Here is a 13,683-nt window from a genome sequence, read left to right as displayed (position 1 = left end):
CAGGGAGAGGCTGGCTGGCTGATGAAATATTAGCTGCGCACCTAGGCAAAAATGTCGTTTGCGAGTCAATGCTTCCTTTATCCGTTCGTGCCAGATGTATACATCACTGTCAAGAGCAGGCAAGGAGACAATTTACCCGGTCCCTGCTGCGATTGTTGGTATTTAGGAGTGACTAAGGTCTGGAATCACGACCGTACAGTTATAACCCTATTAATAAACCATGCAGTCATTAGGCAAAAGCTCCTGCATACATTTCGAGGGCGCGCGGTTCTAACGCCTCCCCCGCGTGTGCTTCCCCGCAGCCGACAATGCCAGCCGCCCTTCCCGCCGCCGCCGGCCCAGCAGCACAGCCCCATGTCCTCACAGGCCACCGCTGCCGGCGGCCCTCTGCTCCCGGGCACCTTGCCCCCGCTGCCGGCCCCCACTGCTGCCCAGCCGCCAACACCGACGCCGCCGGGCCAGCAGCTGACGCCCGACGCCTTCGCCATCGTGGAGCGGGCGCAGCAGATGGTGGAGATGCTCTCCGAGGAGAACCACATGTTACGGCAGGAGCTGGAGGGGTACTACGAGAAGGCGGACAAGCTGCAGAAGGTATGTGGAGGGGTGGATGGGGCCTGGGCAGGGCAACCATCTTGGTGTTTCTTCATTTGGGTCCCCCAAGCTGTTCTTCATAGTCATGTCACTGCAACAGGCACACACCAGCGGCCATCTCCAACTATTACTTCTCCATGGTGGTCTCCCAGAAGTGTAATCCTGTGCCCCGTGGCCTGTGGGCTCCCCTGCCTTTAGGGCGAAATGGGGCAGCCCATCACATGTCTCTCAGCTGGGGACTTTCCCCTTCCATCCTTCCGTGGTGGCCTCACCAGAGCTTTCCCTGGAAGTCTTCCATGGGCAGAGTCTGCTCCTGGTGCAGCTGGGTCCTGCACCATCTGCACAGGCACTAGAGCTGCGGGTGAGAAGCATTTGAAGAGCACAGCCACATCTGCCCTGAGTGGTCTTGTCCACCACAATATGCTCGCGTGGCACTCCATGCTCTTTGGAAGTGTAACAGCTGTCGGTGGGGTTGCCCGTTATTTGGAAATGCGTTAACTTGGTTGTCTCAGAGGCTTTCAGTGGCTGCTTGATGGGTTTCTAAGAGCTGATGTTAGACACCCACCTTTGAACATGTTGGTTCAAAAAGCACTGCCCCCTTATCTGAAAGAACCATTTGGTAAAGGTTTTGCTCGACAACCCTTTTGCAAAGAGAACCTGCACCCTCTTTTCTGTATGCAAGCTGGTGTTTTCAGTGGAGAAGAGCGATGTCTTGCACACTGCCTGGGGTGACAAGATGAAGAGTCAAATCAAACAAAGTAGAAATTGCTTAAAAATGAGAGCTCACTGAAGGCAATGCAGAGATGCTCCCCAGACCTGTTGGCTTTGGGGCTCAAGGGCCCAGACCAAATGAGTTATTTAGGATTCTACACTGCTATTTCATTTACGTATTCCCACCGCTTATGCACAAATGGGCTTAGGCTGCAGGTCTTTTCTCTCTGCATTTAGGAGTCTAAATAGGAGCTCAATTTTTTCTGTGCTGTGTGGGATCAGGGTGTTCTTGGAGACACCCATCACAGGAGAAGAGGCAGCTCTGAGAGACCATGTCCCAGCATCAGCTTTGGGAAAAATCTGTGACAATCTGTTCAAACAGGTTAGAAAAAAGACCTGTTGTTTTGTAGCTGCTGTCGTCTTTTCAGCCTCCTCCTCTGCAACCAGATGAGTTGAGTTTATTCACAGAATTTCCTAAACTTAGTTGAGAAATTTTTGCAGCAACATTAACTATTTGTGAAGACGTCTGCAAAGATTTTAACTCTGACTTCCCTGTGGCCTTCGTGGGCAAAAAGAAATATTCCAGCTATTAATTTTACAAAAGCTGCGTTGTTCAGTAAAAGTTATTTGAGTGCGATGCCCTAAAAATATTCTGATTTCCTTTTACACTCTTGGAAACGGCTCTGTCTTTATCTTGGATGCCCTGCGAGTCGATTGCATCAGACACCAACAGAAAGGTATTCAAGCATGGGCTGAAGTCTCACTTCAGTCAACAGACCGTGGACTCAAGTCCCATTGACTCTGGGGGAATGTAAGCGGAGTATTAAAGCGAAACACATGCTCAAGTACATTCTTTCTTCAGGAAAATGTCTTGAACCAAAGCCTTAACACACAGTATCCCTCCCATGCTGTTTTTTTCTGTGTTTGAACACAAGGACAGGGCAGGTCCTCCTCTGTTCCCACAGTTTCAGCTGAGCATCACCTCTGAAAACGTGACACTGAGTTAAATTACATCCTTTGGGTGTGAAAACTCTTCCCTCTTATTGGAAGTGGAAGGGTCATGAGGAGTACTTCTTGTTTGTCTGTGCATAACAATTTTATTCTAGGTAGGGCCACCTTCCCATCACTTTTATTCATTACAGAATAGGAGAAGAAATTAGGAAAATCAGCTTGGCATGGAGGGCTCCCTGGGTGTTCACATGAACAGATCAGCCGTGAGGGCTGGCAAATTCTCAGTCGTGTCTGAACAGACTTTTTGCAGAGGTACAGGGTGGTGATTAACGCCCATGCTGTTTGACAAGTTGTCTGGTTTTCTTACCTAAAAAGAGTTGGAGGGGAAGAGGGGTTGTGCATGTTTAATTTTGGGCTTTTTTTGCAAAAGCAAAGTGTGATTTTCTCTATTTTTTTGCTTTTGTTGTTTTGTTGGGCAGTGTTACTTTGCTGAAGTTTAATTGCCAGGCTGGGCTGGCTCTTCCCCATGCCATGTGTGTAGGTTGTTTGAGTGGGTTGGCTCTAGGAGCTACCAGGCAGAGAAGCGTCTGAACTGTTTTTTTTCCCTCCATAGAAGAAGGGGAAGGAAATCCCAGAGCTGCTGAGAAACGCCGACACAATTTATGGCTGTTCTTCTGCTCTCCTTTAATTTTGTTCAGTGCCGATGGAGGTTCTTTCTTTTCCTGCAGCAAGTCTTTGCCTCCGGGGCTGCAGAAGACTTGTGTGGTGATGTGTTTTGGGAAACAACGGCAGATAACGGGCAGAGCAGAGCCCTTGTGGTAACAACAGCGTTGGGCAGGACTGTCGGGCTGTGGAAACCCCCTGCCATGTTGGCAAACCTGCTTTGCTGTGGTAGGAGCTCTCTGGCGCAGGCATCTTCTCCTGCAGATAGTGGCTCACCCAGGAGAGGGGAGGTGTTGGGGCACCCAGCTGAGCACAGTGTCTGGTTGGGATCATGTAGTTCAGGATTCAGGAAGGTGCTTTAAAAATTATTTTTGATAAGCCAAACTTTCCTTTCAAGGAGAGAGAAGCTCAATCTGCTTAAATGGTCAAGGAGAGCAATGAGAGGTAGCTTGAATATAGCCTCTAACTACTTAGAGTAAGAGAAAACTTTTGCTAGTGGAGGTCACGCTGATCTAAAGAAAAAGCTGTAACAGAATCAAGTAGCTGAAACTATGCTGTTATTGGAGTAACTAATCAACATGTCATTTTGATTCTGGAAAATTCACATGCAACAGATTTTTGATTGTAGGTCGTAGTCATAGAATAGAATAGACTATTTCAATTGGAAGGGACCTACAATGACCATCTAGTCCCACTGCCTGACCAGTTCAGGGCTGACCAAGTTAAAGCGTGTTGTTAAGGGCATTGTCCAAATGCCTCTTAAACACTGACAGGCTTGGGGCGTTGACCACCTCTCTAGGAAGCCTGTTCCAGTGTTTCACCACCCTCTCGGTAAAGAAATTATTCCTAATGTCCAGTCTAAACCTCCCCTGGCATAGCTTTGAACCATTCCCACACGTCCTATCACTGGATACCAGGGAGAAGAGCTCAGCACCTCCCTCTCCTCTTCCCCTTCTCGGGAAGCTGTAGAGAGATCGCCCCTCAGCCTCCTTTTCTCCAGACTGGACAAACCCAGAGTCCTCAGCTGCTCCTCATCAGATATGCCTTGCAGCCCTTTCACCAGCTTTGTTGCCCTCCTCTGGACGCATTCAAGGACTTCCACATCCTTCTTAAATTGTGGGGCCCAGAACTGCATACAGCACTCAAGGTGATTTTCTAAAAAAAGTTAAGACTTTTTGATGAGGCTTTGTACAAGCTTGCGTTGCCATGCATATGAGGAAAAATAAAACTCATTGACTTTTTTTGAGCCACAGTAAAGTTCAGTCTGAATTTCAAACAGGTTTGGATTTATGCAGCGCTCCTCTGAGCGTGCTGTCCTCGTGGTGGGAACATGCTTGGTGTCTGGCCATGCATCAGCAGGGTGGGGAAGAAGAACCTGCTTTTCTAGATGTGGTTAGGGAAAATGTAACGGGGCTTCCCGGAGCTCCTGCTTTAAAAAGAGTAAAATAGAAAGTCAGAATAATCTGACTAAGTTTGTAGTTCACCCAAGGAGGAGTGTCATAGCGTGGGATATGGCCAGTTCAATAAGTCATCCTCTTCTTGCAGCTGTGGAGAATTGTCAGCTGAGAACTAATCTACATATGGTACCTTTTAATGTCATGGATGTAGAGGAGTGGCTTGTATGTGTGTGAAATACCATATGTGTATGTTACCGCTTGTATGTGTATGTGGCTTGTGTGTGTTAAATCATCACCAGTGTGAGATAGGTGATGTGATACCTAGCAAGGCACTAATCCAAAGCTGCTGGTGTCACAGGGGCCACACCGTGGGCTTTGCACATCGTCGCTTGTTTCAGCTTTTGTGCCTGAGCAAGTTGAAAGGAGAAATCAGGGCAGGTAACAGGGTTTCTCCATCACAGCTCTGCCGGGCTTTCCTTGGTGCATGGTTTGAAGGTACCGTGTGGCCATGGACCGTATCCAGACAGAGTGGCTCTGGTGTCGTGGGAAGCGCAGGTCCGGGCTGCTGAAGCCTGGCTGCAGGTTCCTACGCAGACAGCAGGGTGACAGCTCCAGTGTCCCTGGAGCTTTTATTCTGCAAATGCTGCAGCTGGCAAATTACACCTAAAGCTTAACCAGCCCTGGAGGGGGACCTACCTCCACAACAAGTGGAGGTGGGGTCGCTCCCTGACTTCACAAATCACGAATCTGTCCCACCCACGATTCAAGAGGCTAAAAAAGTGCTAGATTTAGAAAGGTATGTGGGAGGCTATATATATCTCATGGTTTTCCAGCCTGTGCACATTATCAAGCTTTTCTCCACAACACAAGGGCCAGGCATGCAGGAGCAGATTCCCACATCGGTGTTGATCATTCCTGCAGCAATTATTTTAGCAAAGCTGTAACACTTAGCATGACATTAGCTTGTTAAAAGAGTTGGATGGGATTGACCTGAACAGCAGAACTCTGCCCGGGACTATCCTTCTGTCAGTCTTTTGGGCTCAGGTCTTAAGACGCCAGTTCACTGCTAAGGGCTTCCTCTGCATGTCCTGCCTGCAGTTTGCCAGATTTCAAGGAGATGAAGTTAAGAAGATTGAAAACCCAAAACAATTGGTTTGGTCTGTTATAGAGAGTTTCTTCTTGTATAGAGCAGTCTTCAGTCAAGGACAGAAAGGAGTGGACCACAATAGTTTAAAACTGACATGAGGTCAGAGCTGAGCCTAAAACACTTCTGGTGGCATGCAGAGCTCAGAGCTAAGTTTTGGATCAGGGATCTGGCAGAATAATAAATCTTGCCTCCTACAACCCTTTCTAGGAAAGAATACAGCCCATACAAATACACCATTTCCTTAGTTTCTCCTCTTGGATGGTGTTAAAGCAGTCACCTCGGTTGTAGACCAAAGGCAACTGAGCAGTTACATCAAGTCCAGCCACCCCAAGCTTTTTTGGGAGCTGCCAGCGGGGTGTCATGGGGTGTTGTGGCATGGCGAGCTGCCCCACAGGGTGATTGTGGAAGTCCCCACTGCAGGAACCTCCAGCACTGCCGGGGGCTTCACACCATCTTCCACCAGGGAGATTGGTCATTGTAGAGCTGGTGGCTGGCGTGACACTCGGCACGAGCATCCGCCTGACCCCTGCGCCCCATTGAAATGCGCTGGGCAAATGTTGGGACGGGATGCGTTCCTTCCGGGCTTTAACAGGAGCTGTCTCTCCTTTCAGTTTGAAATAGAGATTCAGAGGATTTCAGAAGCTTATGAGGGCTTGGTCAAGACCACTGCTAAGAGGGAGTCTCTGGACAAAGCGATGAGAAACAAACTCGAAGGAGAAATTAGGAGACTTCATGACTTCAACAGGGATCTCCGCGGTACGTTACACTTGCTTGGATGGGGTTTTTTTCCCCAGTTGACATGGTGTTTCACTTCTTACAAGCTCCAGAGCAGCAGGCTTTAGAGGAGTAGCTTCACACAAGTTTTAGATAAACATCTTGAGAAATCAGGCCCTGCTTATTGGCATAAGACAAAACTGCTGCCACCCCCCTGGTGGCAAGGAACCCTTCTGGCAAAATATGAGAGTCGGCTTCAGATGGTGCCTTTGCATTTAGCACTTGCAAATATTGATTTGACAGCAAGGCCACCAGTCCCAAAGTCTTGTCCAGCTCTAACGAGCTGAAGAGCAAGTTGCAATATAGAGCAATGCTGTACAACCCATAAATCTCAAAGTTCATTGCCTTCACGAACCAGTAGCAAGTATCAAAGGGTATCTCTTTTTTGTATTAAAAACATAAAATTGAGGGTATATCCTTTTGAGAAAGCAAATGGAGGACATGTTGGGTAGCTATTACCAGGTCCAGGTTCCTGATGGGGGTACTTTGGTACACTCTTTGGGCAGTGAGATGCCTTCTGCAAGCTGGCTCATGCTTTTTGCAATGGTGCAAGGAGGGTTGCATGGTCTTTTTGGAGGAGGGAGGCACCTGAAAGCAAGACCTTCCCAGGGGAAGCTGTCCCTAGCTGCAGAAAACTGCTCCTTCCCAGGGCGTCTCGCTGCACCAGGGGCAGCACTCCACTGCGGGAAGGCACCCATGCCCTTGCAAAGCTGGGTAATTCAGATTGCAAATACCATGTGCGTTTTGGACAGTGTGAGAGATGAATTGCCTGGGCATGTCAGCCGCAAATGGCAGAGGCTTTTCCTCCAGTTTCTGTAAATCTGAACGACACAGCTTCATGGAAGAGGTCAAAGGCCTCAACTTTTACGTATGTGTCAGCCTCCATTTTAATGTCCTCCTTCAGAGAGTCTATTTATACTGCTCTGCTGGCACACATCTTATTTTTTTGGTTGGCCTACAATTTTATATACATATATTTATACTTAAAGTATTTCCTGTTTTTTGCAGAACGACTGGAGACGGCCAATAGGCAGCTAGCCAGCAGAGACTTCGATGGGCATGAGGATAAGTCAACAGAGGGCCTTTATGTCACTCAGAGTGAGTACTGTGCAAATCTATTTTGAAGGTGCAGATATATATATACGCACATACATATATGTGCTGAAGTGGAGGTGAATACTTTGCTATTAATTGTTATTGTCCTTATGGCTTGGTTTTACTCAGCTAATTTGTCACATACTCTTATTTAAGCTGCAGAGTGGGCTGTTTAGGCTGGTTTTTTTCTCTCTGAGCACCAGAACCAGGCAGTGGGAGTTAATGGTAACACAGCTCCCCTTATTTTTGATAAATATTTATCTGAAATTGTGAAGTGTTGCTTGTGGGGACCATCTCTGGAGATGCATGCTTTTTAGAGAAGCCAGATTCTTCTCTTGGCTAGGATAAGGCCAGAGCAACCTCTGCTGACTTGTTGTCAGTGACAGGGGTTGACTAACAGAAGGCAGAGCAGACCTGAACCTTCCTTTTCACAAAGGATGGAAGAGACAAAGATTTTACAACTTCTACTGCTATGAAAAACATCCGTTCCTGTCAAGTTTTAGGCTCCCATAATGACTGAGCACAGTGTTGCAGCATTTCCCTGCCATGTGCTGTTGGCTCCGTGTGACCAGCCAAACGAACACCCGAGCAGCTGGGTGCTGCATGACAGCGCGTGGCTTCTCATGTACCCTGAGCATCTTCAGCACGCTTCCAGAAGGGCTTGACCACCTAGGAGCTGTGCAGTACCTTGCGGGCTTAAATCCCATTGAAGCTAAATGCTGTGGACAACTGATCCTTCTGTTTTATTTATTGCACCAAGAGCTTCCTTGGAAGATGAGCTGCAACTGCAAATCCTTAGGTGGAGAACTGGCCACCTCCACTAGCAGTGCCGTGTTTGATACCACTCAGCGTGCCTTGCCGCCAGCCCTGCAACGTCCACCAGCTGTTCCAAATGCAGGAAAGCCTTCTGCTAGTTCCTACCAGCAGTGACGATGCCAGCACGGCAGCTTTGCTGATAATTGTGCATGTGTGCAGAAACCAGAAGAGAATCTAATGATCTTTTCCATGACTGAGTTAGCTTCGCCGTATTAGCAGATGCCACAGGGGCGTGTAGGTACTGCTGCAAACCCAGGGGGATGATCTGTTAAGAAAATAGCATTGCTATGTAAGTCTTGTCATCCTTGGGAAGAGTTCAAATGGGGTTAAGTTGCAGGGTGAAAATGGCAGACTAGGGTCTGCTGTCTTCGCATAGAGACAGCCTGGCAGTGTTTCCATATGCTGGTAGCTGCAAGGGGAGTTAAATCCCCAGGATGGACTGAATTTGAGTTATTTTCCAGTGCATAAACACACTCTGTGCTTCTGCTGATAAATATCTAGCAATAAAACTGCGCTGTGCACTCAGCATATTACTGCTATCAATTCACAGCTTACGAACAAATATAGCTTTTTGTATCCTATCGCATAAGACAGGCTGGATGCTTGGAGTGTCTCCTGGCTAGGCCAGAGCGCTAAATGTTACCAATGCGATGCAGAGTGCTTCCAAGAATAGAAAAATGGGCACATGTAAAGCAGGTCCTCTTCAGTCATGTTCTTTGGGCTGCTGGGGCACACGCAGTAATGACCTCGGTATCAGGGTATCAGCCTAAAACACCCTTCTGAGAGCTTTGCTTGGAAATCCTCTGTTGCTGACTGCATTTATATGCTGATGTTTGTGAGTCTTCCCCAGGGGCAGACCACGACCAGGGTTGCACCTCACGGCCAACTTGGTGGTTTTGCAAGTATGGTCTGTACCCTCCTCATGTCTTTTGATGGGATGCTCAGGCAGAAAACTGAGAGGAGAAGGGGTGCAGCTTGTTTTAGCTGCTGTGTGTACACTTGTCGACTGAGACTGAAATAGTCATTTTTAGAAGAAGAGAAAAAAAATGGTGCCTACATGCGCTCCCATCAGCTGTTGCAATTTTGTTGTGAAACTCGTGTTTGTTTTTTCCTTATTAAGTCAGATTAGTAAATGCAAATCTTAGTTTTCATTAGGAAAGCAAAAGCAGATTTCTAGTCCCTACATTTATGGAAAACAGCCTGAAAATATGACCCTTAACATCCTCAACCCAAGTTACATGAAAAGACTCCAACATCAGCAGGTTCCCAAAAGTTATCATTTTTAAGCCAGTCTCATGAGGAGATGAAGAAGGAGGGATAAAACTCTTGAGGGTTTTTTTAACGCTTGTCCTTGGTAATACTGCAAATGCAGAATTAATACTGTGGTAAAACTCCAGTAATAGGAAAGAATCCCTGAAAAAGAAGTCTGGCAAGGCAGGACATGCAGGGATCATTTCTCAGTTCCTTGCTGAGCTCTCCATTAGCAGTGCAACAGTGCAGAGCGATGGGGACCGGAGGTGACAAAACTCTTATTCTTTGTAATAATAATAGGCAAAGCCAGGCTGCATGCCTCTAAGTATTAAGTGCTAGGCATTTGTGCCTAAGAAAAATGCTACTTTTGTATCAGGGGTAGGAGAGAACTCACAGCCTATTAGTTTCATGATAATTATGTGATGTTTTGTCATTGAAAAAGGTTCTTTTAAGGAAAGATATGAAGCAGTGACTGATGATGGTGGATGGGCCCATACAGGTGAGAGAAGGGCCAGGCAGGAGGAGGCTGAGAGATACTGTACAAAGGGAGAGGCAGGAAGACTGAGGATGGTTTCAAGGGCATAGGGCAGAGAGAAAGCTTATGATACAGCATCTCATGGGAAAAATTTGTTTTGGTGGAGTCTGAGAATTTTGTGAGTTTTTCTGGGCTTTCTGGACTTACTCTGTCAGAGCAGGGGTTCCTCCAAGAGGCTGTTTTTTCAGGTGTCTGAGGCAGGTTGTGGTCTGTGCCCATCCACGTGGCTCTGCACCCATTAGTAGGGATGTGTAGACAGTTTTGGCAGTGTGTTGGTAGAGCCTCATGCTTTGTGGGAGTGTGCAGTGGATGTGCCGCGTATGACTGGTGCATATATCTCTGTCCCAGATATCCTAGGCAAAGAAATATTCCCAATGAATGAATCTAACCAAAGAAAATGCTGACAGTAGGTGTTTTTGAGAGTGGGGTTTTGGGCAGACTAAGAGCCATTTGGTATTAAGACAGGAAATAATCAGGGCAGAGACAGAAGTTTCAGGGGCAAGTGAAAGGGACCTCCTTGCCCTCTCATTTCACAGCCGTGAGCTGCATGTGGGGAGGTGGGGAGCTGCTGCCCCCCTGCACCCAGAGCCAAGGGCACCTGCGCAGGGAGCAGCATCCTGAAGAAATGGTGTTGTATAGAAAAATGCGTCTGTTCTGCGTGACTTCCCCCTGCCCTCCAAAGGGAAGGGGAGTGGGAAATGTGATTTTCGTTTTCAACACGCGAGGGTCAAATTCTCCCCTGACTTGTACTTCATGACATGCAAATGGAAGTGTCCTAACTGTAAATCAGACCATGCTTAAGCTGCCTGTGATAATTTGTAGGGTAAGGAAGGCCATCACAAGTTTCAATGGAGATTTGGTGACTTCCTCTGACAACAGAGCATCAAACCTTTCTGCATCCCTGCTTAGCCTGGTGTCTGCATCCCTGCTTAGCCTGGTGACCACAAGTAACCATGTAATGAACCATTTATTAAGTACATTACAACTGATCACAATTATTAACGCCAGCGCAGAATCCCTGTTAATCACCACGTGAGAAAAGAGACTCGGGGACCTTGAGCACAACCTCCTGCAGCTTCTCGGCCTTTTCTTGATGCTGGCATGGTCCAAACTGCAGAGAGCTGTTGGGAATGTGCCATTTGTGAGCAAAACTGCAGGAGGAGAAGATTGCAGTGAGCTGTGTTGGTGTTTATCCGGGACGCAGGGGTTAAAGCAGTCGCTCCTTGTGAAGCGTCCAGGGTGGACCTGTGCGATCTATAATGTCGTGTTTAGTTATGAGTGGCTTTGAGGGCACACATTCAACTGATACAGGTAAACGGCACGTTAAAAAAATATTTCTTGTTTTTCTTTCAAGACTGATCAGATCAAAACCTTCTGTTAAGCATGACGTCTGTGTGAAAAGCTGGGGGTCACATCTGAGTATAGTGAAGGGGTGGCAGAGATTGTATCTTTCTGTCTAATGTTGCAGCTTCAAAGCAGGGTCAAGACTGGTCTACTCTTGGTGTACCTACTCAGCTTGACAACTCAAAAAGCCTGTTTGCGAAGCACCGAAGCAGACTTTTGGCTTTATCTCCTCTTTCTTCTAACCCAGCCACAGAGTATCAGTGTAATGTCCTCAGTGTGTTGAGGTACAACAGTCAGAGGCAGTGGGTGGAAAGCTGTGAGATTACAACTGTAAACTACAGGAAAGAAGCCTTTTGGGGACTGTTCAGTAATGAGATGTAGCAGTGACTCACCAGAAAATAAAATAGTTATTAGCTGGAGTCTCTTTGGTAAAAAGCACATGCCTGGGCAGAAGGTACATGCAAGTGTAGCACAGTAAAACAGTATTTTTAGACTTTAAGGATACCTGTATGTACTTGAAGAGAATTTAAGGTATGTTCAACAAAGACCTTCTTTACTAAAAGTTAATGCAATATAGGAAAGTACTTATAAAATGTGCCTCTAGCATTTTGCAGGGAGAAGCTGATGTGGAGAAGTGTTGAGAGCTGTTAAGTAAATTTTTCTTGTCAGCTTTCTAGTGGCTTCAGTGGTCATTTTGTGCACAGAATAATCTTGTCCTCTTTTTAGGGGAGGATAGGAAATGTAATGCAGCAGAGCAAGCCGAGTGCTTCGAGTTCCTCGGATGAAAGTTGAAAGTGAAGGTCCCAAGTCCAGTTTTGCTATGTGCTGTCCTCCTATAATAGGATTTTCAAATCTGGAGCACAGCAAGTGTGGTTCCAGCATGAGATGGTGGAGTGCCACAGAGCTGAAATAGCATTCATCTTCCAGCTTCTTCACCCTCTAAAGAAATGAGCTGCTTGATAATTTGCCCAGATTTACACTTTTGTACAATAGATATTAATGTTCCTTCTGGTGAATCTGATTGAAGTAAATGTCTTTGCGTTGAAGGAAGAGACCTGCATGTCCAATACAAAATTTCTTGCTGACGTGGGAAGATTAAGGCCATGTCATACATAGATGGCTCGTGGTGGCAGTCGGTGGTGCAGTGTGCACAGCGCTCACTGGCCTTTGCTCGTGGGCTTTGCAGAGGCCAATGTGCCGGTGTTGCTGCCAGGGAATGTTTTTGTGAGGTTCTGAATTCCTCCTTTTAGGATAAATGGGAAGACAGCCGGGTGGGTTTGGGCTCACCTCAGCCACTCGTGCCTTGTTCCACATGGCTCAGCTCGTACACATCTCACCTCGCTACAGGCACCTACTGGTAATGTGTAAATTAAACCTGTTCTCATCCTGCTTGTAATTAAGGAAGAATAAGGCCCTTCTGGGGGTAGTTCAGGTCTGAAATGGGCTGGCTTTGGCCACGTGAAGTTTCCTAACCCTCCTCGGGAGGAAGGTGGATGGTGGGGCTTCCAGCTTGAGTGGTCACGCTTGGGTGGGATGGGCTGGATATTAGGGGCAGATTTTCCACGTTTTGATGTTTTTGGAGCAACTTTTCACTTCAGTTTAAAAAATAATAAATTCTGTAATGCTGTGTTTAAAAAGTAAAAAATTAAAACAACGTTTAATTGACGCCAAATTAATTTTTGGAGGAAATTTTCCTTCCTGGAGGCTTGCCAAGTGCTCTATTTTTGTTGTCATTCAGAACGAAGGCCAGGTTTTGAAATCTCAGATTTCACTGAATGAAACCTCCATCCCCTGCTCCCTCCAATCATTAACTGTTTGCAGTCCGGTGTTGGGGATCCAGCGATTGGCCCGTGATGCTCGTGTTCCCTGAAATGGCTTCTCAGGGCTGTCAGGGCAGAGGTGGATGGAGCCGAGCCTTTCCCCAGGCGCTTGCCAACAAAGTCAATGGTGGGCCTGCAATTTGTTGCCGAAGAAAAAGATGTGAGCAAAGCTGACTGAATTTAGCCAGTTGGGTTTTTTTTTTAATGTTGTTTTAAATCTTATCCAAAAAAGGGATGATTTTTGAGCACAGAGGTTATTTACGTGTTTTAGTCTCACTCCTCATGCTTTAAGGCGCTTAATAAGGGAGAAGCACCGACTGCTGGACCCTTAGAGGAGGACTGGAAGGTCACCCAGGGCCCCCACAGGGTTAGAATGCCTCCCACAGCCCCACTTTCTCTGTATGGCCAGAGAAAGCCTGTTCAGATGCCTCCTATCTTGTTCTTCCTTATTGCTTTCCCCTCTTTCCATTTTCAAGCTGTCCAGCACAGATCTGTGTTCATTATTTGGCTCTTCACATGTTCTGTATCTCATGATCTCCATCCTTGCAAATAAAAGGGACCGGGCATGGCACAGCCCGCATCGACATG

General features: G+C 47.0%; 1 protein-coding gene across 5 annotated transcripts in view; it reads left to right on the top strand.

Annotated features, from left to right (window-relative positions):
• Positions 1-13,683, top strand: part of AMOTL1 (angiomotin like 1) — a 76,804-nt gene that overhangs the window by 46,727 nt on the left and 16,394 nt on the right. For all 5 annotated transcript variants that reach the window (XM_075491085.1, XM_075491084.1, XM_075491086.1 and 2 more), the window contains 3 exons: positions 303-591; positions 6,072-6,216; positions 7,243-7,332. In XM_075491085.1, the coding sequence (XP_075347200.1) occupies positions 303-591; positions 6,072-6,216; positions 7,243-7,332 (524 nt within the window). The remainder of the gene's footprint in view (positions 1-302; positions 592-6,071; positions 6,217-7,242; positions 7,333-13,683) is intronic.

Source organism: Mycteria americana, chromosome 1, assembly GCF_035582795.1.
Source record: "Mycteria americana isolate JAX WOST 10 ecotype Jacksonville Zoo and Gardens chromosome 1, USCA_MyAme_1.0, whole genome shotgun sequence".
Taxonomy (NCBI): Eukaryota; Metazoa; Chordata; class Aves; order Ciconiiformes; family Ciconiidae; genus Mycteria; species Mycteria americana.
Note: the sequence above shows the minus strand (reverse complement) of the source record. Positions and strands in the feature narration are given on the sequence as shown.